At 50.9% G+C, this 24,272-nt stretch overlaps 8 protein-coding genes across 8 annotated transcripts; 2 read left to right on the top strand and 6 right to left on the bottom strand.

The window, feature by feature from the left end:
* Positions 1-955: 955 nt before the first annotated feature.
* L3040_006291 (uncharacterized protein) lies at positions 956-2,912 on the bottom strand (the record flags this gene model as incomplete). The annotated part of the gene is made up of 2 exons (XM_007293086.1): positions 956-1,292; positions 1,366-2,912. The coding sequence occupies 2 exons, from the start codon at positions 2,910-2,912 to the stop codon at positions 956-958; spliced, it is 1,884 nt and encodes a 627-aa protein (XP_007293148.1).
* An 880-nt stretch (positions 2,913-3,792) lies between these two features.
* L3040_006290 (uncharacterized protein) lies at positions 3,793-4,927 on the bottom strand (the record flags this gene model as incomplete). Its single annotated transcript, XM_007293085.1, has 2 exons — positions 3,793-4,748; positions 4,807-4,927. The coding sequence occupies 2 exons, from the start codon at positions 4,925-4,927 to the stop codon at positions 3,793-3,795; spliced, it is 1,077 nt and encodes a 358-aa protein (XP_007293147.1).
* A 395-nt stretch (positions 4,928-5,322) lies between these two features.
* Positions 5,323-6,178, top strand: L3040_006289 (uncharacterized protein; the record flags this gene model as incomplete). Its single annotated transcript, XM_007293084.2, has 3 exons — positions 5,323-5,439; positions 5,505-5,790; positions 5,838-6,178. 3 exons carry the CDS (start codon positions 5,323-5,325, stop codon positions 6,176-6,178), a joined length of 744 nt encoding a protein of 247 aa, XP_007293146.2.
* A 1,224-nt stretch (positions 6,179-7,402) lies between these two features.
* Positions 7,403-11,788, bottom strand: L3040_006288 (uncharacterized protein; the record flags this gene model as incomplete). Its single annotated transcript, XM_066157243.1, has 4 exons — positions 7,403-8,073; positions 8,120-9,295; positions 9,356-10,701; positions 11,307-11,788. The coding sequence occupies 4 exons, from the start codon at positions 11,786-11,788 to the stop codon at positions 7,403-7,405; spliced, it is 3,675 nt and encodes a 1,224-aa protein (XP_066011366.1).
* A 973-nt stretch (positions 11,789-12,761) lies between these two features.
* L3040_006287 (uncharacterized protein) lies at positions 12,762-14,452 on the top strand (the record flags this gene model as incomplete). The annotated part of the gene is made up of 2 exons (XM_007293082.1): positions 12,762-12,785; positions 12,848-14,452. 2 exons carry the CDS (start codon positions 12,762-12,764, stop codon positions 14,450-14,452), a joined length of 1,629 nt encoding a protein of 542 aa, XP_007293144.1.
* A 901-nt stretch (positions 14,453-15,353) lies between these two features.
* Positions 15,354-17,495, bottom strand: L3040_006286 (uncharacterized protein; the record flags this gene model as incomplete). The annotated part of the gene is made up of 2 exons (XM_066157232.1): positions 15,354-16,815; positions 16,870-17,495. The coding sequence occupies 2 exons, from the start codon at positions 17,493-17,495 to the stop codon at positions 15,354-15,356; spliced, it is 2,088 nt and encodes a 695-aa protein (XP_066011365.1).
* A 236-nt stretch (positions 17,496-17,731) lies between these two features.
* On the bottom strand, positions 17,732-18,014 carry L3040_006285 (uncharacterized protein; the record flags this gene model as incomplete). The annotated part of the gene is made up of 2 exons (XM_066157226.1): positions 17,732-17,818; positions 17,871-18,014. 2 exons carry the CDS (start codon positions 18,012-18,014, stop codon positions 17,732-17,734), a joined length of 231 nt encoding a protein of 76 aa, XP_066011364.1.
* A 4,061-nt stretch (positions 18,015-22,075) lies between these two features.
* Positions 22,076-22,753, bottom strand: L3040_006284 (uncharacterized protein; the record flags this gene model as incomplete). The annotated part of the gene is made up of 2 exons (XM_066157219.1): positions 22,076-22,160; positions 22,212-22,753. 2 exons carry the CDS (start codon positions 22,751-22,753, stop codon positions 22,076-22,078), a joined length of 627 nt encoding a protein of 208 aa, XP_066011363.1.
* Positions 22,754-24,272: the final 1,519 nt, after the last annotated feature.

Genomic DNA, 24,272 nt, shown 5'->3' with positions numbered 1-24,272 from the left:
GTGTTGTTTGTTTGCCGAGAATTTAAGCGAGATCTGGCACCTACTTACCACTTCACTATATCTACCTAACTATGTACGGTCCGAGGGTATGACAAGAATTAAGCCTTCGTAAGCCCAGCCCAACACTATATCTTACCTTGCTACAGTAAGAATTATGCAATCAAAGCAACGCGGATAAGTAGTAGTGGTTATCGTTATTGTATTTATTTAACGTCGGACGGACGTCAGGCGTAACCTGCCGCCCTGGGACCTCCCATGGGATACGGACGTGCTAATATAAAGAATCACGTACAAGAAAGCCATATAAAGCGTTTAAATATAGTATAGCAGAGCTGCTGTCGGCTACGCCCTTCCCTTATAAATGAGATGGATAACAGTGATAGAGACCTCTCGGTAAGCAAAGAAAACCAAAGAAGCAAGGCAGAGACTGTCGTGGCTAGCTTAAAAGCGTAGGGATATCAGAGTCGGAGTTCGACTAGTGTCGAGGCCGGACCGAGGCCAGCCATGATGAATAGTAGTAGTTAGTAGTAGTATTAGTAGTAGTAGTAGTAGTTATTTACGTCGGGCGGGTGGCAGGAGTAAGCTGCCGCCCTGGGACTTCACATGGGGTTTGGGACGTGCTAAGCTAAGAGTTACATCCAAAAAGGCCCCAAGAGAGCATTTCAAAATGGTGCAGCGTGGCTGCTGTCGGGTGCGCCCACCACCCGCACCAACGCGGATAAGATGAAGACGAAAGATAGAATAGAAGAAAAATAATTTTATCTATTTATGTATAGGTCCAAATGTTGTTAATCTATAGAAGTAGGGTTCAATCATACAGAAAAGCCAGTTACTCACTCACGCCCTAGACCCGAAGGCCAAATGAAAGACAGTCGGTCGGAACAGGCCCCCCTTCCCAATTAATCACCTACACACTCCTCATTTCCTCATTTCCTCCTTGGATCCTTTTTCAGATCTAGATAGAAACGAGCCTGAACTGATCCAGGTATATCTCGTTCTCGTGTCCTGGTCTCATGAACGGGCAAGTCACCGTGACCTCAAACTCAATGGTCGTCTGGCGGGCCCTGGTCGTGAACGACCTATTGACAAAGGTGTAGCCGTTGGCGTTCATGCCGGCGATACGGCTGCAAGTACTGCTCACGTCGTCGCAAATCTGAAGGGTACAAGGGCCGGCGTTCCTCGGTTTTCTAATGGCGAGCTGGCCGTAGCCGGAAATGCTGTATCTGGATCTGGGGTTCACGACGATGCTCTGGCGGAACTTGGCTGCAGCGCCATCCGCAACAACTATCTCGCTGGTGGGGTGTTAGACGTTACTGGTTGCAGCAGATACTATAAGGGCAGAGGGAAAGGATGGATATGACCTACAGATACCTGGCGCCATATGAGCCAATTCCTGTGGCTGATGAATCTCTGATTTCAAGCGATACAGGGCTGAATGGGTCCGAACTTGCTGTCCAGTAATCTTCGAATGGTAGAGACTCGAAGCCACCGTTTCGGATTTGGGTAAGGGTGGTGGCAGGTAGTGGGAAGGAGATGGTGGCCGTGCTCGATGTCCTTCCTGTACTGGTGCTGAGCGTGCTCGAGTTGATTGCGCCTATAGCGGTAGGTGACGATGTGAGCGAAGTCAAGCTCGAAGTTGCCTCGCCGGCTATCGATGAGGTTTCGAAAGCGGGGATAGAACTGGTCAAAGTCTCGGTTAACGGTGCTGTGGATAATGGGATCGTCTGAGCGAGGGAAGAAGTTGAGAAATCGGTAGACGCTGTCGACGAGTTAAGGAAAGGGGCGCTCGAAGTGAAGAGAGCTGTCTCAGTTGCTAGGGTGGAGCTGAATTCAGGGACGATAGTAGTCGAGACTACTGGGGCAATGGCTGTCGACGAGTTAAGGAAAGGGGCGCTCGAAGTGAAGAGAGCTGTCTCAGTTGCTAGGGTGGAGCTGAATTCAGGGACGATGGTAGTCGAGACTACTGGGGCAACAGTAGAATTCGTGATGGCCGACGAAGTGAGCTGAGGAGCAAAAGTAGAGCTTTCGAGTTCAGAAGACTCAGTCGAGCTCACGATCAGAACCTCCGAAGAAAAGATCGAAGTGATTTCGGGATCGAGCGCTGAGGAGGTGGGTTCCGGGGCGATTGTGAAGTTTGCAAATCCAGTGCTGGTTGGCTCAAAGACGGTCTCCGATGCACTCGCGCTGGAGAAAGTCGAGGATGCGAAAGTTGAATTGGCGAAGAAGCCGGAAGTAGAGGAAGTTGGGACATCGGAGGTGGTGAAGATTGGCTCAGCAGTTGTTTCCGAAGAGAAACTTGCAGTCGAGGAAACTGTGAACTGCTCGGCACTGGAATTGGCAAATATCGCGGAAACTGAGGCAGAGGGGAGCTCCGACGTCTCGGAGATGAAGGTCGATGATTGATTGAAGGCAAGTGTTGTCGTAGCAGCCTCGGTGCTCGGGGCAGATGTTATAACGCTTTCGGCCGAGCTGAGCACAGCAGAGGGCTCGAAGTAGGTGAAGGTGAAGCTGGAAGTTTCCTCGGCGATCGCGGAGGCATCAGAACTGGTGATGTATTCCGTGACTGTGCTGGTCGGAACGAAAGAACTGACTACGGCCGAGGAGAAAGAATAGAAGCTCTCGCTCGCCATCGACAGAGAGACAGAAGACTCGGAGAGGATCGAGGAAATGTAGGCCGAGGATGTGGCTTCTGCTTCAACGGAGGAGGTGTAAGAGGCGAATTCCGAGACGACATACGAGAGCTGAGTAGCGCAGTCGGTGACGGTCACGTCTCGCTTCGCAATGAGGTTTTGCTCGGGAACGGCTGCTGCAGCCACACGACCTCTGCGGAATGGGTGGCCGGCGGCATCGGCGACAGTGAGAGACGCTGAGGCAGCGCCCAAGAGGAGGAATCGGGCTACAGAAGGAGCCATTGTGAAGATCAAGCCTGAACGAGGGATGCTTGGACCGGGACAACGAAGGAGGGAAGGAGTGCGGAGAGAATCGGATGGAGAGAATGGGGAGGAGAGAATGGGTTGAGGTTGACAGATACCAGTAGAGGCGTGGAGGTATATATATACATATGATTCCCAATTGACGCCAATATGATCATGATGATAATATGCAGCCAAGATAGGTCATTTGCTCGGGCGAGACATCCATAGGCCCTGTGAACAACCAAAAAGCAAAAAGCACTAACCGAGAAAAAACAACATGCGTGCCGGTCCATGAGCTTGACTTGAAATGAAGAGCAAGGGCGTGCATTTGAATCAAGTACATACAGATACTCTCCTTAGAGCAAGGTGGAGAAGGCTCCGATATGGCTGGCCGGGCTCTGTCAAGTCTCGAATTTCAGTAAGGGAAGCAAAACGAGCTATTTGTTAACCAAGGGGGTCAAATGCAGGCGTCGTGATATGCAGAGTGCACAGCTCATGGGTGCCCGACGAAGGGGGTACATGATAAATAAGCTACTAACTGGCGCAAGGAATTGAAACATAGTAACGCAGAAAAAAAGAGCTTAGAAGCACAGGAGGATTGATGTTGACGTTCGCTAATTCGACTCTATACGGACGAATATTTGGTCGCGAAGCAAGGGAGATCAACCTCGGCACCCGATATTCGATCCATCAAATATGACTGCAAAAAAAGGGATTGATTGAGGTTGAGCTTTAATTTTAGTTGGGTATCCACTGCAGTTGCTCGAAGAGGATTCGTTACTCGTTAATTTAACACCGGGGCCTTGTGCACGCGGAGCCTATTGATTTGGCCCTTTCCAGGGAAGTTTTCACCTTACTAGGCGTTCGACCTCAAAGTTCAAGGGTATCCGTTTAACTTGAGCAGCAGATCAGCCAACTCGGGTGAGTTCTCGGCCGTCTCTGGAGACATCGCAATTGCCTCAAGATGCTTGTACATCACCGGGTCAGACGTAGCCACCTTCTTGACCAACGCCGCCAGATAGTCCATAGTAGGCTTGGTGAGTTCAGTTATGCTCATCATCTCCAGGAACTCGGCAAAGAGATCCAACAAAGTAATATGCATCAGCATATCCTGTTCTTTATTGACCATATCGACTGTAGCAAAGTACAGAATGCCAGGCTGACCCACATTGTACTTCTTTTCGATGTCTGGGAATTTCGTGTGGGTGATGGTTTGGAAATCCAGAGTAGCAAGCCGTGGAAGGATCCGCAGCAATCTAGCCTGTGCCAAGGACTTTTGTCTCTCGTCCAACTGGCCTTCTCCGGTACCGATTGTCGTAGAGCTGCACAGTGAAAATATCGCGTCGTAGATCTCTCGGTCCTGAAAGACCCGTCTCCATAATAATCCCTGGCCTGGGGCCATGCCGGCTGCTAGCTGTAGGCCACCCATCTTCGTAGTGATACTCGCCGACGACCTTCTGTCGCAGTCCACCTCTAGGAGATCCCCCAGAACCATTGTAGCCTTCTCTCCAACCCCAACATCGGGAGTGCTGAGCCAGGTCCGCAAGAAGCTCTCCACCACTCCTCGCATGATCGATAGGATGGCGGTATCGCCAGGACTTCTGGTTGCCTTCTCGAGAATTATGATGGCGAGGAGATTTGCCGATGGAGCTGGAGAGCGGAGTGCCTGGATGAGGGCATCTTCTGAAGCTAAGGTGAGGACCTGGGTGAATTGGATGGGACGTATGAGCTTGATGGAGAGGCTGGCGAGGATGGTAGGATCCTGCTCGTAGGTCAAGAGGATTCGGGTGAGGTTTGGAAGAAGGCGCGGAATTAAGGGCGGGATATTGGTATCTGGGTTGAACTACTTAGCGATTTACAGCGCGAAGAAGTTGATAGGGGAGGTAGGTACCAGTCAATTGTAGCTCAACCTCGTCGAAGAGCTTCGCATCGAGGGGCGTCTCCGGGACATCTACCACATGTCGAAGGTGTCTTTCCAGCTCTTCGAGCCCGGCGACCGGAACATGGTTCATGCTGGCGGCGACGATACTGTAAGAGTATCGAGTCAAGTCGAGTCGAGTCGAATCTGTGATTGCCCTCACCGGGGCAGCAGATAGCAACGAGGATGAGGTCTACCTGGATTTACGAAGTTTACTTACACTGTTACTTCATTCCCCGCCTTCTCCCAGCGTCCGCCGGAGAATCTCGGCCCGGGACCCCTCCTCCATAGCTCGTGTAGTGGGGGCGGGTCTAAGAATTTATTTTATTCCTCCATTCTCGCATCACAATTTGACAACTCAACGCCAACGACGAAACGAGGATACATATACCCGCAGATACCCCCGACTCCGATTCCGACGTCAAACACTGTGACGGTCCATCTCCAGTCACTTCCATCCCAATTCAGTTTCTACCGCCATCACGCAAGATGGCAGGACGCGGGCGCGGTCGAGGCGCACCAGGCGTTCCGGGCCAAGTGAAGGGCGCAACCTGGGCTTTCGATCCTACTCTCAAGCTCGATTCTGCGCCTTCGGAGCTCTTTCCTGTACGTGTTTTTCAGCCTGCAAATTACCTCTCTGCCGCAAGAATTGGACCAGTTAACATCTACAGCCTCATCCTAACCTGCGCAGGCCCGCTCCTCTCACCGACCGCGAGATACGCCAAATCATCGAGACGCGAAACCTCACGAAAAAGATCCACCGCGGCCCCCTATACACGAAATCAACCAAGCGCGATCTCAGCGGTAGCGTCAAGACCTTCAGCGAGGACCAGGTTAATGCGCAATTTGGCGGGAACGTAAAGGCGGATATGGATCCGTTCACGGGTGTCGAGACGTACAGCATGAGATTTCTCCTCAAGAAGAATGAATTGCCTAAGCTGTCTGATTGCCCCTTCCGTATGCCCTCTTTCCTGGCTTGCACTTCTCTGGTTAACTTAGTACAGACAAGTCCCTCTTCCCCGAGGATCTCTGGGCCACCCTCGAAGGCACCGAGGGCCTAGAGGCTCGTAAGCGCCTCGACCGCATCCAGAAAAAGAAGGCTGCTCTGGCTAGTGGTAGCGGCGCAGTGGCTGGCGACAAGCTCAATCGCTTAAACGACCGCATCGATAAGGCGACCGAAGGCATCGACGATGACGAGGAGCCAGACGAGGAGGACGAAGATGCTATGGTTGATTCAGAGTTTGATGACGAAGATGGCGGTGATTACGATGCTGAGCAGTACTTTGATGGTGGCGATGGCGGGGATGACGACGATGATGGTGGTGGACGGGGTGATGATTATTAGCTGTGGTGAATAGGCATTTGTTGGATTCCGCTGCAGCGTGTCAGCGAGGCGTTGGGAAACGTTCTTAGATATTTAAACGAGGCTGATCTGTACCGGCTCGTCGCACTAGAAGGCATATCAGGGGGGCGTTTGGTAACGGAAGGTAATCAAAATCGCATAGACCATAATCCAATGATCGAAACCTCGAAAGTCAAAATCGCTTCAATTTCTATATCACAATCGAACTTCGGCTTATTCCGCTTGAAGCGTACTTATAAGGGTGACTACTTGGTAGAAGTCCAAAAATAATCAGCTCAGTCAACTCCCCACCAGAATTTGTCATTCCGCATATAATACCGTGAGACCGTAGACCGAGGAGAATTGGGCATCTCGTTCGCTCTGCCATACACAAGCCTCGGACCGGCAGATTAGTAGTTGTCGGGTGGGTGACTATGTTTTGGGTTTTTTTTGTCCCCCCGTTTACTACTCAATAACTGACCACTCCCTCGCCTTCTTCCTTTCCGTTTGTTTGTTTGGGAAGAAAACAATTCTGGCCTTTCGAGCGCTGGGTACGTATGGAGGTTGCAGATCTAGCTAGCCAGCTAGCTGTTTTCTTGTTTTCTGATGCTTCCCCTTTTGGTACCGCTATAGCAAAGTCAATCTTTGGACGGAGCTACGTCTCGGGCAGGCTTCCTCTTTTTCTTTGAAAAGGGGGGGGGGGGGGGGGAGAACCTCATGATATGTCTATCTGATCCTTCCCTCTTACAAGAAAACGGATCAAAATCGATATAAAAAATAATGCCATCGTCCTGCTGCGGTTTTGGATGCGAACATGACTTTAATTACAAAGGCTTGGACTACCTAGCTAGCATAAACAAAAGCGATAGCAAGTAAGTAGTAGAATATATAAAGAAAATGTCATTTGCTCGATCGTTATACACGCCATTATCAAAAAGAAGAGAAAAAGGTGATGTGATAAGAATTCGATTGAAAACCCGATAATCACCTTCCCGACCAGATTCAAAGCATGATCTCACAGCAAAAACACCGAAATACCAAAGGAAGCCTTTTCTGCATTGATAAATGCTGATCATCGCTGGCTATGTATGAACTGATCGAAACCAGACTCGCAGCCAAAAATGGTTACTGCCACCCCCAAGTACGCCCGCTAAATATCTACACGCTCGAAAGATTACAAAACAGAAGTACAGTTCCAAAAGAAGATCATCCCCACTCTTTCCTACCCTAGGAATTCTTGATATCCTCCACTTTCCCCTTGGCCTCCTTCCTCTTCTCAACGCTGGCTTTCAGGACCTTCAACTTTTCCTCCGTAACGCGAATCGCATCGTCGATTTCACGATCTTCCATCTTCTCGTTCCTCAACTTGTCCTGAACCATCTTCGCCTCGATAGGCATACTGGAAACCTCACGGAGCCGGTCCATGCCCGCGCGATCCTCAAGCCACTCCCACAATTCGCTTTCTTCCTTCCGCCACATCTCTTCGTAGGCGGCAATCCTTTCGGGCGTCCCAAAATATACCATTCCTGGATCTCGACCTGCAGAAGACCCCCTCCCAGAAAACCCGAAACGAAACCAAGAGGCTACTAGCAAGCCGACGAAAATACCGTAGAGGATGTTGCCCGCTAGGAGTGGTGATAGAATATCGACGACGGGGCCCAGTATGGGATGCAATGGTTCGAGCAATCCCCAGTCCTCCTTGTCTGGTTTTGAGTCTGAAGCACCATCTGACTGTTTGGAATTGCCCTTCGTTTCGCGGCTCCTACGGCCTTTTTTCTTGCCTTTGCTGGCTGGAACGGTGACTGTGCCGCGGCGGGATGACACGGCGGATTTCAGCGCTCCGATGATTTCCTTGGCGTACACCACTTGACCGTCATTTGCACCTTTCTCGATGGGCCCTGAGATCTGTTAGCCATGTCGCCGCAGCAGTTTGATAGTACTTGCCCTTCAGCCAACTCTTGCCCGTCCACTCAATAGCGCAATTTATCTGAATTCTCGTAGCATTGCCTTCAGCCCACGAAAGACAGTATCTCGTCTTGGTGCTAAAGACGTTTCCACTGGGTACATCGGGGGTTTGCGTTGAGATCGTTACAGAAACCGACTTTTCAAGATCCAACGAATCCAATGTCTCTGTGCAGACGCACTTTGTTTGCTTGGGGCCGATCGAACCAGTCAAGGGTTTGATGTACGAGTAATGTCGGACCTTATTATCCAGAGAGAGCGGCTTCTTGCCCGTATCCTCCAGCGTCAGCTCCAAACACTTTTGCTCGACTGTCAGGAAATTTCGCATCCATGTAATCGAAGCGGGCCCAAACATGAAGCTGTAAACCTTGCCCAAGGGCGCTTGAACAATTTCGTCGCCGATGATCTTCGCATAATGGGTATCCTGGTCCCCACATTCTGTCGGTGCGTGGGTCGCTGGGCCAGGGAAGTCGGTACCGGGACCCGTCGGACTATCTTCCTTCTTCTCTCCCAGTGGCCCTGTGACCACAGCCGCAGATGGCTTGCGGCTAACAACTCTCTCGCCAGCATCGCTTCCTGCAACACTTCCCTCAGGCTGTATGAAGCTCATTCCGGCCGCGTCATCGTCATCCTCATCGTAGATCTCATCTCCTTCCTCACCATCACTGCTCCCGATGTCAGAACCACTCTGAATTTCAAGAGCGGCGTTGCCATCATCTTTTTCGGTCTTGTCACCACCGCCAGTCTCCTCGATTCGTACCCCGTTCAGCGAACTTCTTAGACTTGGGTGGCCCAACTTCCAAATCCCGACAATCAAATCATAAGTCGAATCTCGGCTCGTAAAGCTGGCAAAAATATTCTTCGCATGTAAAGTGGAGATCATGAGACCATTTTTGAACAGAATCGCTGTGCTTCGTTTCTCGACAGACACAATCTCGTCAAAACTCATGACCAAAGTAGTCACCCAGCCGAAGATGTTACTGCTGAAACACAGATGGCCCTCAGAAACGTATAGCCGGCCATGAGCGAGAATTTCTCGCTGTAAAGCACAGCTGTAATCTTCGATCAAGTAATCGTCATCTGGTACACTTCTGAACAGTTGGTGAAAATCCCGATTTCTCTTCTTGCTGGCTACCGCAAATCCGGTAATCTTGGAACCTGAGGCCGGGTCAGTGATGGAATTATTGGCAGCATGTATGGCAAGTCCATTGGTCGTACCCGTAGCCGCTGAGCTTCCTCGCTTTCGGTGCTTACCGATAGCAGTTCGAATGCTACCGCTCCGATGAAGGCCCGTCTTTCCTTCGAAAACACTTCCATTGGGCGGGCTCTGATCACCTCCAACACCACCAGGCTCATACATTGACCGAGGTCGGAACAGAGGCTGGGAATGGACATCGTCTACGGCTGTCGGTGACACAGTTTCTGCACTGTCCCCAGTGGCACCAGGTGAAGAGCGGTTCGAGTCCTCTATGGCTGATTCGGGCCGCCCCTTTGTCTCTTCCGTATATTTCATTCCCAAAGGTGTACTTGTGTCGCTGCTGTTCTCAGATATACCGAGAGCACTCAGGCTGAGGTCACCCATTCCTAAGGTCTTCACAGCCAGTTCCTTCTCTTCAGTTGGAACCACCGAGTCCGTCTTGTCAGCAAAGGTCTCGACGATTGGGCTGTCGACTTCTTTGATCTCGTTTAAATCGTGGGTGCCACTCTTGATTCTGTTTCCAGGGTTGGTAGAAGTATTTCCAATGCTATTACTCAGTGTATTGGCCGCGTTCTGGGCTGCAGAGATTACGGAAGAAAAGAACCCACCACCACTTGATGTCGCAGCAATATTCTCAGTAGCTGGGGTCAGAGGGGCAGATGTATTGTTAGAGAGTTTGCTGGGTCCTATTGTTACTGATCCTGATCGTACGCGTCTGTGCGATATCATGTTCCCAGACGGGGACAAAACCACGTTGAGATTTGAAGTGATGGGATCTGATGACGTTCGTTGGTGAAGGCCACCAAACCGAGTTACGCCAGGATCGGTTGGGGTAGGGGGAGTATTGACAATTGTAGGAGCTAACTTCTCGCCTGATGGGGGTGTGGCAGGTGCTGCGTTCGTGTCTATGGTCTGGAGCTCCACGGTTCGAGGTCGTTCGGGGGCGCGGAAGCCAATCCTCGCAGCAACACTTCCACGCCTTTCTGCCACAGCCTTTTCCTTCTCCTTCTCCTTCACTGTTCCCGCTCCACCCCCTCCAGATTTCCGCTCCGGGCTTGTGCTGGGACTAGAAGCCCGCTTTGGAGTGAGAGCTTGTTTCAATCTGCCAACCGGTGACGGGGACCTTCTCCCAGAGCTGTCGGCAGGGGTCCGAAGAGTGTTGTCGAGAGGCGTGGTGGAGGCGGAGGCAGCCAGGACGTCGGCGTCGGGAATGGTTGAGGCTCGAGGGGACAGGCCGTCCAGCTGGGCTTGCGACAACACGGGCCCAGGCAGCGCGATGGAGTGTACGAGCGGCGAGGAGGTCGTCAGATATCCAATGTGTGAAGAGCGTGTACTGAGAGGAGGAGGTGCTCCGGTGAGGGTTGGCCTGAGGGCGTTGGCTTAGTTAATATGAAAAAGCAAGATGGTTTTCAAATGGCACACGTAATAATAGGGGATGGGAGGGGTCGGAGAGGAAGTCCACCCGTGGTCGCGAGATGTGAAGACAAACGAAACGCTCTAGTGCATGAATTGTGTAAAGTATGACGGGGAAGTTGGGGCAAAGGCGAGCTGGGAAGCAAGCATGAACCAAGATATCCGTGGATGGGGATGTGATAGTGCGAATGAGCTTGTGCGGATGAGAATGAGAATATGAGGCGAGCAAGGTTTGAGCTGGGATAGAGGAGTGGGCCGTGTTGCTTTGTGTTGTAAGGTGGTAAGGTGTTGTAAGGACGAAGCGCGAGGATCGATGGAGGTAGGGTCGGGTGGGTATGTATGTCAAAGCCACTTATCTAAGTATGCCATGGTATGCCATGCAATGCGGCTCTCTCGCACAGACTTTCGCCGAACCAAGCGGAGGAGTCCAGGATACGCGAATACGGGCGTAAAACGAGGAACGGGAAAGGAGAAAGAAGCAGAAACGAAATGAAAACTGAAGGGGGAAAAGGGGGACGGGGGGGCCAAATTGACATATATGATGACTGGGAAACTTACGACTCGTTTTCACTTCCCGATTCGGAATCATAGGTAAGCAAGCTGCTGGGGCTCTCCAGGGCCGCGGCTGTCCCATCCCCTTCTCCATCATCTGCATCGTGTTCCAGCTTCTCTCGGTCGGTGACAATCCTCCCCCGGGTCATTTCCTGTCGGACACGCGGCTCCTCTATCTCCAGCTTCCTTCTGCGCCGCTTGGATCCAAGGACCCGAGGGACCAGCTTCTTGATCTTAGACGACGGGTCCGCTGCTTCCGGATCTGTGTCGGCGTCTGCGTCTGTGTCTCGCTCTATCACCTCGTGGCCCTTCTTCAGGTTGTCCAGATCCTCCAATCCACTGTTGCCGCTGTTGATAGAGTTGCTCGCAGACACCTTGCCCTTACCCTTGCCCTTGCCCTTGCCCTTGCCCCTCTGGTTCTTATCGCGCCGGGCTTTGGAGAAGATCTGGGTCAGGCTGGTCCGGGGCGGTGATTCTGACCTCTCCATCCTGAAGGACATGATAGGTTGGTGTCGTTTGGAAGAAAGGGTCGAGTAGGTGAAGTCGTATTATAGTGCCAATTACTGTATTGTCTTGTATTGTAGATTTCTGGGGCACACAGTGCAGGTAGGACAACGTCGGGGCAAATTCGCACTCCAGGCACTGGGTATTATTCCGAGCTCACGTCCTTTGTCGTCAACAAAGCCAAGGTCCGGCTGCTCTCCGGTACGGCTCCTGCCGCGCACAGGCGGGTGAGTTGGGATATGGGAGGTGAGAAGTGGGAGATGGACTCGTGATAATAAGCCTTGTAGGTATGGCGGGAGATGCGTTGAGTTGAGAGTTCAGTGAGTGAGGGAGTGTAGGTGAGGTGCGGTGCGGTGCGGTCATCGGTTATCGGTTATCGTCTGCGAAGCATTGTGTTGTAGTTGTTGTGTTGTAGGTATGTGTTGTTGGTATGTGTTGTTGGTATGTGTTGTGTTGCATTGTGGTGGATTGCATTGTATGCTATTGTACCGGTACTGAATTGGATTGGACAAGGCTGGACCTTTGTTGATCAAACTACTCAACCTGAGATTTCCTGTGCCAGTTCCTTGAGGTGTGTGCGCACATCACGTCACTGGTCCCTGATGTGACGCTAAGCCCCACATCAACCCGAGTCTCGCTTGGACTTTTGTTCCCGACTTCCGACTCCCGACTCCCGACTCCCGACTTCCCGACTTCCCGACTTCCCGACTTCCCGACTTCCCGTAACTCGGCTTCCTTGGCGTCAACGAACCCTTCTCGGTACCGTACTCCATACGCCTCGTGGTGCCCCCGTTTCTAACAAGTCAACCCATCCCAACCCAATCCAACCCAACCTCATCAACAGCCTCACTTTTGGCCACAAGCAGTATATCGCCGGAAAGTAAACAAACAACCAGCATTGGTCGGAACGGCCGCACAGGCAGGACTCGGCCACCGCAACACAAACCAAACACCAACATGGAGTCCTCGCCCCTGATTCTGGTATGTGTATGCCAGCTACGCCATCCCCCATCCCCCATCCCCTCTACTAACAGTTGCTGTAGGCCCACGACCACGCCCGAGCTGCTTCCGTGGCCACCCAGAGTTCGGATACGACGGTGGCAATCAACGAACATGCGCTGGCAGCCGGGGAATTTGCAAGGGCTGCAGCTGGTACTGGCAGTGCGGAGGCGTTGCGGACACTCCGACTACTCGAGCAACATCACCAGCGGCTCTCTGAACTCCTTCGCTACCCGTCCGAGAACCCACCTGCTACAGCGACAGCGACAGCGACAACGACAACGACAACAGCGATAGATTCTGCCGAGACAGAGGTGCCGCCCGTGTCAGAGAAGCCGCTCTCGACATCAGCGGCGCTCGCAGAGCTACGAGCTTCCAAGTCGGATCTGGGTCTGGCTCCGGGTCCGAGTCCGAGTCCGAGGTCGTCCTCGCCTCTTCGAAACCCTCCAAGTCTGTCGCATCCTCGCCGTCTGCCTCCCCGAGACTTGAGCTCATCGATCGCGAGTAATCTTGCTTCCGCGAGGGGAATACGCGCCAACTATGCTAGGCAGCCACTCTCCCCAAGTGTCTCTACTCAACAAGCGGCTGGAGGATTAGAAGCTCTTCCTCGTAGAGATGGCAAGCGCTCCAAGGTTCCGGCTACTATTCCCGAGATCTCTCAGCCAAGCTGGGTTCCGCCTGCGGTAGTCGGTTCAAAGAAGTCGGATTCTCAAGTATCAGCTGTCGTCGCAGAAGTACCAACTGCGAGCGACGAGGGCTTCTCCCGATTCTACAATACCTTCGAGAGCTTCCTCTCCAAGCTCTCCGCTCCTCTTGCATTCGCCGGTCTGCCCTTGATTTCTGAGGAAGGTCAAGCTCCACCCCCCGAACCGATCAAAGGCAAGCAACGTCCCCAGAGCAACGACAGGTCCAGCTCGGATCCAGACATCACGAAATACATCTCACGCGCAGCACTCCGTGCGTCGGCTCGTGACGGTCAGTCCGGGAATGACTCATTCTACGTGGTGCCTACCGGTGGCGGCACAATTCCGTACGCAGCCATCGTATCTTACGAGCGAAAGGAGAAGCGACGAATGGCAGCATCCATACATAGTGAGAACGCCGACCTTTTCGCTGATCCAAACGATGATGACGATTTCGTGGATGCAAGGGAAACACCCATGCCCGCATCCCCATCAGCGTCTAGGCGAAGCTTCGCACGCAAGCTGAGTAGCCGGGAAGTTGAGCACAAAGTCGAGGAACTGGACACGGAGAACAAGAGCCTGAAAGACTGCATCGATAAACTCAGTAAACGACTCCATGCCTTTGAGATGTCTGCTCAGCAAAACAGTATGGCGCTTCAGGAGAGCATTCGCTTGACGCAAAATATGAGTCCAGCGAGAGAACTGCCTGGTCGCGGGGACGAAGGCCTGAAGCGAAGGATGCTGGAACTGGAAGAACATGTTTCCTTCGGTAGAAGAGAGATTGAGAGGCTGGGAAGGGAGAACGAGAAACTGAAGAGCGTCTTGGTCCGGTATCGCGAGCGGTGGGAGACGTTGAAGGAAGGCGCAAAGACGCGGCGAGATGGTACCGCGAGTAAGGATGCTGGAAGTAAGGGAGTACCCAAGAAGGACGGTGACCCTGCTGCTGGTCGCTTTGTGGCTGGATAAGCAAGCATTTGCACGCTCTACCTGTCTATGTCTACTCTGTAAGGTCGCATTGCTACGTATCCCACCACATAGGTACCGTCCGATCACAGGTAGTAGTTGGTATCGTGGTTTCCGTCTTACACGATACTTTTATTTCCTCTCTTTCACGCTGCTCTGCTAATGGTACCCTCTATGTGATTTATTTGACTGAGTTTGCTATACTTATATATATACTTGTATATATACTTGTATATATATTTCACGGGTAGCGGGACTGATCCACGGCCCTATCCAATAGCAGCCATTCCACATAAAACGACGATGAAGAGAACCCCCCCCCCCCCCCCCCAAAAAGACCCCGAGATTAGAAGAAGTTGTAAAAAAGAAGAAAGACGGAAAATCAGGCAGCGAGAATAGCCACACCACAGCACGTTCGTCAGCACGTAAAATTCTTGAATTGATCCACCGACACAGGGTATATATAAATGCAAAATCTCCTCTCTCCCACCAGCCTGGCCCAGCCACGCCCATACTTCCCATCTTCCTATCTACAACCCATCCATCTTCAAAAATCAGCCCGCTCCCAGTTTCGCTGCCAGTGATTACGATCTATATTATCGTAAAGCATCGTAGATAGCCAGATCTAAGAGTCTATGCAACCCTGCCCAACTCCAACGCAATGAAATGCCCATTGCCCATGTATGCGCCAAAGTGCGCCTTGCTAACCCAGATCAATCTACAAACAAACATGTGGATAAATGCAGGCCAAAAATCTCAACTTCGTGATGAAGTCGTGGCAAGAGTGGTGTAAAATGCCTGTCCAGAAGAGAGATATCATACATCGTGACATTCGTGAGTCGTGCTCGGTCCATAATGGCTTTGAAATCCATGTCCGTGTGTCCTGCTGCCCCCAATGACCTTCTCATTCGGCGACAGCCTCTAACCCAACCTCCTCGTCTTTCGTTTCCAAGTGCGGCCAGGTGACGGGAGGCAAGGGTGCAAAGCGGACGTTCTTCTCGAGCTCCAATCTCTGGCGCTCGACTTCTTCGACCAACAGCCATCGTCTTTGGAGCCTCTGTCTGCGTGCTTCAAGAATGCCGACAGAGACCTCCTCCTCATTCACGAGTTTCTCATCCAGCGCCTCCATTTCTTCATCCTGCTTTCTGCCCAGCCTCTCGATTTCTTCTTCTTGACGACGGAGTAAGTCCTCCATCTGCTTGGCTTGCTTGTCGCGCATAACATTGATTTTACTCTGGTGGAGCCTTTCCAAGTCATTCCAGATGTTGTACTGCTGGCCCAGCTCCCTCAGATCTCGCTCAGTTACGACCCTGGCCGGATTTGGGCCATTTGTATTCTGTCCGAGACCATCACAGTAAGCTTCCATGTGCCGCAATCGAATCCTCACACTCCTCTCCTGCTGCTTGAGGCTGGCGCGGAGTTCCATCTCAGCCGCTACCTGGCGATCCTCGAGGTGCGCGGCAGTTCGAATATGGCGTTCCCCCGTCTTCTTTCTGAGCTCGTCGTATCGTTCCAAGATGTCAATCTTGCCTTGGCCATGTCGCGCCCACAGCATCCATTTCATCTTGCGTTCGAAGGCCGTGAAACGATCGCGTTCGTTGATCTGGCGAGCTCGAAGATCCTTCAGCTCCACGCTTTCTGATGTCCGTTTTTCCGCTTCTGCTCTCTCGGCAGCTTCCACCTTTTCGGCCTCTTCCTTGGCCGCCTTCTCTGCTTCTTCCTCGGCCACTCGCGCTTCTTCTTCGAGCCGCCTCCTCTCCAATTCCTCCTCGCCACTGCAATAGTTGGGACATCCGACCGTGGGATCCCAAACCGCGCCGCATATGTAACAGAATTGAGCCTTGCATCGACACGTAATGTGACTACACCCTTGGGTGAGCTCGACCAAGTTTCTACATTTGTAGCATCGTCTCCAGCCGGACTTCTCGCCCATCTGGAGCACGGCATCGAGTTCCCAGTCAGCAGGACAGTCTTGGCCAAAAGCATGGGCAGCACCCCTGCATATCGAGCAAGCTCTCGTCCTACATTCCCGGCAGCTAACCTCAAAGGGGTGTTTTGAATCGATCTTGCTTCTTTTGGGGATGAACTCGCCGCAGGCGGTGTTTGAGCAGAAAACCCGCGATTCCCACGGAGTGCTGAATTGCAAGACACTTTTCATGAACAGTTGTTGCTGTTCTGTGGTCAAGACGCTCTTGATGACAGCGCTCGGTATAGCTTGTGTACAGCATCGAGGCGGCATCTTGGACTCATCACCAGTGGCTTGGGAAATGAGAATATGCAAACAATTGTCACAATAGCTATGCCCACAGGGAAGTCTTTGCAGCGATTTGCTCTTCTTGAAATCATCTCGGCAACATACGCAGGAACTAGAAGTGGATTGTCAGTGCATGCTCGGAGAAGCCACAGCCGGCACTGCTTACTTGAGAACCGACTGCGTACGTTTCGTCCTCCGCAACCCAAACCGGTTCTTGAACCCACTCTTGATACTGGCCAATGATTTTGGCGTCGGTACCGACAAGAGCGAGGGGGCTGGGGCGGAAAGTACAGGCGGGGACGGCTTCGGGTGCTCTAGCGCCTCGTGCTGCTGTGCCAGGTACTTCTCGTACTCTGAGAACGACAGGCTCCTCCTCGCAGATATCCGTTTCTTTGCCTGCTGCTGCGGCGGCGTTGCTCGTGTCGAACCACCCAACTGTTCACTCGAGAATCGGCTCGTCATACCCGTCGACGCACTGCCATGAGAGCCAGAGGAAGCCGTCCGGTGGTGCGACGGGGTAGTGTTCGCCGACTCGCACCGAGAGTCGGGTGTGGCATAGTGCCCGTCCGCCGGTGTCGTGGAAATCGGTATCGGTATCGGTATCGGCACTGCGATGCCCAGACTCTCCGCCTCCTCCAACAGATGTTGATCGAGCAGGGCCTCCGTCTGACCTTCCAGCTGCAGCACCTCGCGAACGTAGTCCTGGTCATCGAGGACGGCCGGCTGCTGCAAGCTCGTCCGCTTCCCCTCCTGCATGTCTGCGAGAGAGCGCTTTCGCAGCACAGGGCTCATGGCGAGTGAGGGTAAGGGCGAGGGTAAGGGCGAGGGCGAGAGCGAGAGCGAGAGCGTGGGTAAGGCTGAGATTAGGGGGTGAGGCTGAGAGATGGGGGTGAGGGTGAGGGTGAGGGTGAGGGTGAGGGTGAGGGTGAGGGTGAGGGTGAGGGTGAGGGTGAAGGGTGAGGTTGAGGGTGAGGTTGAGGGTGAGACTTTCTCGACATCCGCACGAGGGTATCACTGAGTGGGGTCCATCAGCTCAGCTCAGTGCAGCTCAAGGTGCAGCGGAGGGAGGCCGAGGAGGCGAAGAAGTGCCAGGGCGACAGTACAGTATTAGTGATCTGCGAGAGGATGGTTGGTAATGCTTGCTGGCTTGCTGGCTTGCTTCCTTACTGGAGCGGTTGGACTCAGAGGAGGAACATCGTGGTGCAGAATCGCAGGCGGGGCGGGGGGGCGGGAGTCGGAGTAGGGGCAGGTAGGATTAGGGGCGGGAATGTTGGCGGCGGTGTGTTGGCGGCGGTGTGTTGACGGCGACATTGTTGAGGTTGTACGGAGCGGACCTTGGCAGATTTTAATGGAGGAGCTTGGGTGGGGTGGAGTGAGGTCGATTTGGCGCTTGGCGAAGGCTGGGCTGGCCGGGGCTGGCCGGGGCTGGCCGGGGCTGGAGGAGAACCAGCAACCAGCCACCAGCCTTCGCCAAGTCCCGCACGCCGATGGCTTCAGTTCGAACCGAGTAGCAAGCACGATCAGCAAAGGAAATTGTATTCTATTTACTATATAATAGTGGGCCTTGACGTCGCAACTTTTGGGGCCCTTCCTTAAAGTGGGCGAAAAAATTATGTCCCGCGAAAAAATTATGTCCCGCTTCAACGCCAAAAATCGCGGGGAACGTAAACACTTCAACAACACTTTAACACAACATTTTCTATTAAACATTGACCTACGTACCTAAATAAAAATAAGCAAAAAACGCGCGCGCGCTCTTGCACCTCTTGATCTTAATTCTGAATACTAGAAGCTCTTAAAAGCTTCTTAACATAAGCGAATATAGCTAGCATTCGAATGGCTCTTCGAAAACCTTTCCGAAACACCTTTTATTGCGAATCGCATTCATATAATAGAGAAGCTTGATACTTTAAAGCGAAAATAGAATAAGTATCAAGCTAAACAAGCTCGATTAAAAGAAAGGAAAGCGCTATAAGTAAGGAGGCTTATAGTTCTATTAGTAGTACAGCACAAAGCTGTTTTGATCTACGCCGCAGATCAAGCAATTAAAAGAGGGAAAAGAGCTATTAAGCGTATGCTTTATCGATGCATTTGCTACCTTAAAATATAAGAAAATAAGCTAGAACCTTCTTGGCGTTGGTTTCAATCTTAGTTGAGAAATACAACAGAACTCTATGCTATACGGACCAAACTAATCGCATCTCATTGCGTCGATATGCATACCGAGAAATCTCTTTCCAATTGGTTTTATACCGAGCTTGTTCTTGCTATCTAGTTCTGCGGAATTAAGCTTAAAGATAAGCATAGAATCGCAAATATGAATGAGAAAGGCGCGCGGATTTGTATGCCGGCCGGAAAAGAAGTTATCGTACTTATCGGAATTAAAGAGATGTATATAAGAATCTATGAAAATCGACTATCCGTAACTATGATCGAAGCTATTCTTGCCGATAGAAAAGCTATTTTTTTAATGATTATTATGCTCGGAAAGCAAATTATAACGTCTTAGTTTTCCGAAAAGATGATTAGACATGAAGTTGTCATTGTTTCCGAATCTAATTATACAAACGATAAGATTACTATAGAGTGGCTTAAGCACTTTATTAAGCATACCGATCAAGGACCCGATAAACCGTGGATGATATTATTATTTGATAGTCAGCTTTGTTACGAAGCTTTAAATTTTATTCTATTAATTAAACAAAATCGTATATAGCTTATCAAATTCTTTTTTCATCAAACTCATCTTTTACAACCTCTCGATGTCGGCTGCTTTCGCACTTGGAAACATAATCAATAATGTGCTATCATAGATGCTATTCGAGGCTTCGAAGCTGAATATATTATCTTATCGTTTATGCAAGACCTTTTTCAAATTCGCGAGCAAACCTTTACAATTCGGAATATCAAACACGCTTTTCGAGATGCAAGAATATAGCCGATCAGCTTTTCTCAAATTCAACGCAAATTGAAAGAGTATAATAAAAAGAGTAAGAAAGAGGCGGGATTGCATATACTCGAGTACGGAGAAACGTTTGATCTTGAAGAAGATGAATATTCTTTTTCAATCGATAAGCAACCTAACGAATTACCTTTTCTTGCGCTACCTCGACCTCTTTAATCTTTTTAAGATTGCGTAAAGCAATTCGACGATCTAAACGATAAGATCAAAATAGCTCTTTTTTCTTTTAGCCGCTAACGCTTCGATATCGCGAAACAAAGTACCGAGACTTGGTTATTACGAGGAAGCTTTGATCAAGCAGAACTCGATAAAAATCAAAAGCTTTAGCGCGATACACATCGGAAAAAGCTGATTAAAAAGTCGAGTTTGCAAACGAGAAAGAATATACTAGCTTCTAAAGCACTCGAAAAAGTCAAGGTTATAAAGATAAAAAAGCAAGAAGCTAGTCTTAAGATAGCGAACGCTAAACTTAAGTTAGCAACGATTAAAATTCGAAACGATCGTTATAATCAAGGAGTTCTTGATCGGAAAGCCGAAAAAGAGCGAAAGAAATGGTTGAACGAAGCGTATAAGCAACAAGGTCGAGAGATTCTTATACACATTCCACTCGAACGAGAAGTCTTTATTCGAGACCGCGAAAAGCAACTTATAGCAAAAGAATTAGAAGCTAATAATATTAATTTAATTTCTTTTCGAGACGCAGTTGCAAACGAAGAAGCTGCGTTAAAAGAAATTCAAGAAAGAGATCTTGCTATATTCGCGGACCTTTCGTATTCAATCGATCTTCAAATCCTTATAAAAGAAAAACGCTTTCGAATCAGATAAAACCTATTATCTTGCATTCAAATTAACGATAACGACGAAGATGAAAGATTAAATACCTTACCTTCGTCTCTTTTAGCAAAAATGATGCTTACTAGATGGGAAGAGCTTGAAAAAGAGCTTGAAGAGAAAGAAGATTCGATATCGATTCGATCTGTAGCATCTTTTAATTCAATTCAAAGGACACGCGGTAAAATAATTTTTTCGTAGCTTAATTGAGAATGAATAACATTATTAAATATATATATATATATATTATTACAACGTTGTGAGCAATGTTATGAGCAATATAAGTGTCTACGTTCCCCGCGATTTTTGGCGTTGAAGCGGGACATAATTTTTTCGCGGGACATAATTTTTTCGCCCACTTTAGGGAAGGGCCCCAAAAGTTGCGACGTCAAGGCCCACTATTATCGGTATCTATAGTACATGCCATGCAATGGTGCACACTTACCTGTCCGTGGTCATCTTTACCATACACAACATATACTCATCAACAACATCCTGGCATGTTTACTTTCCTACTTCCTTGGACCTTATCTCTACTCCGTACATCTTCGTCTACGTTATTAGCCGATAGGCATCCACAACAACATGAATCATGTATCATGAATCAGGAATCAGCACAAACGATCCAATCACATAGACAAGCCCCGAACCAGAAGAGGCGGTTTTGGCACGCAAACTCACTCGCTACCTACCTCCCAAGCCGGGCTGGGGAGGAATGGACGCCATCACGTCAGTGTCACTCAACTCTTCCTGTTAGCTTGCTGCTCCTCCCCCTCTCGAAACGGAAACGGAGGAGACTCGAGTCGGAAATAAGTCGTAGTGGTAGTGGTAGTCGTAGTGGTAGTCGTAGTGGTAGTGCTAGTCGTAGTCGTAGTCGTAGTCGTAGTCGTAGTCGTAGTCGTAGTCGTAGTCGTAGTCGTAGTCGTAGTCGTAGTCGTAGTCGTATGGTAGTCGTACGTCTTCTCGTTTCCTGACGTTAGCCGAGCCTGATAAGCTTTCCAGATGAGACGTGTGTCTGTCATCTGGATCACCAGACGGGCCGTGGCCCATGGCCCCTGGGCATCGAAGAGATACCGGTATCATACGGAGAACAACAGGTATCAGCTCAGCCGAGGCATAGCGGCTAGCTTGGAGATGCAACAAGCCCTCGAACCCTTTTCATGTTTTGCTCTCTGCTGCTTCCATTATCCAGTATACCGTACATGCAGATTGCATGCATTGGTTGCATGCATTGATTGCATTCACTGGATTTTTAAGCGAGTGGATCAGGGGGCTCGGGGGCGCAGTCGTATCAATGTCGCCGCGATGGTAAAAGTCCGGCATGTTCTTTCTACGTAGTTGTAGCACTCTTGAGCCCATGCTAGACCCAGCTCCCGCGGCCGGGCCTAGCACTCCCCCCCCCCCCCCCCCCCCCCCCCAAAAAAAACGATGCCGATAGCTTCGTTCCTCACCCCACTCCATCTCATTTGCTGTTCACCAGCCACAACAGGTTGGCTCCTCCCTTTCGGAAATGGAGAGCTGTCCTGCGGGGCTTTCACGCAGCCGGGATCGAGGAATTCACTCGGGGAAGAGGTTCAAGTCAGCGATAAGGAAAGGTAGCAGCAGGCAAGAAGAGCAAGAGGCGGAAAAGCACGGAGAGACGGGAAATAGTTGAAGGGAAATGTCTGTTCTATCTGTAAGCCTTTTGGATGTGGAGGGAGTTGGAGCGCACGTACATAGATGCATAGCCAGACAAACGAAGTAATTGCCCGCAGGCGATGATGAGAAGCTGATCTAAGTATTCGACGCCAGTGATGAGATACAATTGAACAGATTCCGATGAGGGCCATCTCCCAAGATTGGGAAAGCGAAGTGACGGAGAAAAATAGTCGTTCAGATGGCAAAGCTTGATGGATGCTTCAAATAGGTACGGCACCTCTACAATACTTCGATCTCCTCGGGCCGACGGCGCGATCCCATCTAGGCCGGCGGCGGCATCGCTTTGCACGCCGTGGCTGCCTGCCGCCTTGTATGGAGCGTAATTTGGTTTCCACCATTCCGACGATGAATGGAGAATAAAGAATCGAAAGCGGAGGATGACTTCGTGTTTAGGTTTTTTCCTGGGAGCAAGCACGCCATGATTTTTCCACGTTGGGTTTGTCGCAGAGCCCGTGGCTTTTCGGCCTGGCTTTTCCCCAAGTGCGGTTGGTTGGTCAGTAAGGGATTTCCAAGTTCTCACAGCCGCTGCAACGGGGCCGGGGCCGTCGGCACGCGCCATTCATTGGCTACGGAGATATCTCCGGGCAGCCATCGCGGTCGGCCGGGGCGGACATGCAGACGGGCATTCATGCATTGGGAATAGAATTAGCATCTCGATCATGGAGTAAGTAGGTAAGTGGGTAGGTAGGTGGGTAGGTAGGTAGGTAGGTAGGTAGGTAGGTAGGTATTGATTGATGCTCTTGCAATTAACACGGGTAGATGAAGGTCGTTGGCCGTTGGCTGTTACTGTAGCAGTTGTGGACGTCGGGGTGTCGAGGTTGAGGTTGAGGTTGAGGTTGAGCTTGAGCTTGAGCTTGAGCTCGATGGGGAGGAGCTGACATCCGGGGCTAAGCCCTGGAGAAGTCATAAGCGAGCCCCTAGTGAACACGTGAAGTCCAAAGAGAAAGAGGCCGCTAGTTAGTGTCAGTTTCCATCCATCCCACCATCCATCGATTTCTCTCACTCTCTCTACCTGTCTATCCATTCCATCTATCCACCCATCTAGGTATTCATCCCTCTATCTATTCATCCATCCATCCATCCATCCATCCATCCATCCATCCATCCATCCATCCATCCATCCATCCATCCATCCATCCATCCATCCATCCATCCATCCATCCTCGCCAGTCCGTCTCCTGTCGGTGACGTGTTGCCCTCGTGCTCTCCTGCAAATCCGATGGCGTTCCACCATGGGCATTTTCATTTGGCATCCATTGGACCGACGGCGGTGATACCTCCGGCGTACGACATGCGGTTGGTAACATCTCCGCGGGGTCAAACTCAGACAGAATGCCATGCCATGCCATGCCCATGTCCAGGTCCAGGCCCATGCCCATGCCGAGCCCTGCCTAGACCTGTCTCGCCGTCCCAATCCTTTGTCAATCCGATGCCAATTCCGATCCCAATCCCCATCCCGGAGCTCAATTCCGGTCCACTGACGACAGACAGGACCGCCATCGAATCCCAAGAGAGCAGGTAAGTATAGTATAGTATAGTATAGTACAGTATAGTATAGTATAGTACAGTACAGTACCGTACAGTACAGTACAGTACCGTCAGTACCTTCAGTCAGTCAGTCAGTCAGTCAGTCAGTCAGTCAGTCAGGAGGTAGGTAGGCGGGCAAAAGAGTCGGCCATGCGATGGTAAGGCGAGGCAACAGCTCGAGAGAAGAGGGATTCCCCCACTTCACTTGAGAGCAGTCTCTCCGTCTCGTCAACTTCACTCCCCACTCCCCACTCCCCACTCACTACTCCAGACTCAAGACTCAAGACTCAAGACTCAAGACTCAAGGCCCAAGACTCACCACTCGTGTAAAGCAAGCAAGCAAGCCAGCCAGCAAGCAGAGAAGCATTGCCTGCGAATGGGCAACGAACATTGCAGTCTTCTGCGCCCGCCGCCCGACGCCCGACGCCCTTTCATACCTATTCACTTCACACCAAGTATAACTGATCAGCTTGGATCAGACCCCCAAGGCCGGCACGCTCCTACCTGACACTTCACAGCCTACGACGATACGAGCATCTCTTCGCGCTCGC

The sequence above is a fragment of the Drepanopeziza brunnea genome (assembly GCF_022702325.1).
Source record: "Drepanopeziza brunnea f. sp. 'multigermtubi' strain 214-2 chromosome Unknown ctg10, whole genome shotgun sequence".
Taxonomy (NCBI): Eukaryota; Fungi; Ascomycota; class Leotiomycetes; order Helotiales; family Drepanopezizaceae; genus Drepanopeziza; species Drepanopeziza brunnea.
This window is presented reverse-complemented; position numbering and strand designations above follow the sequence as displayed.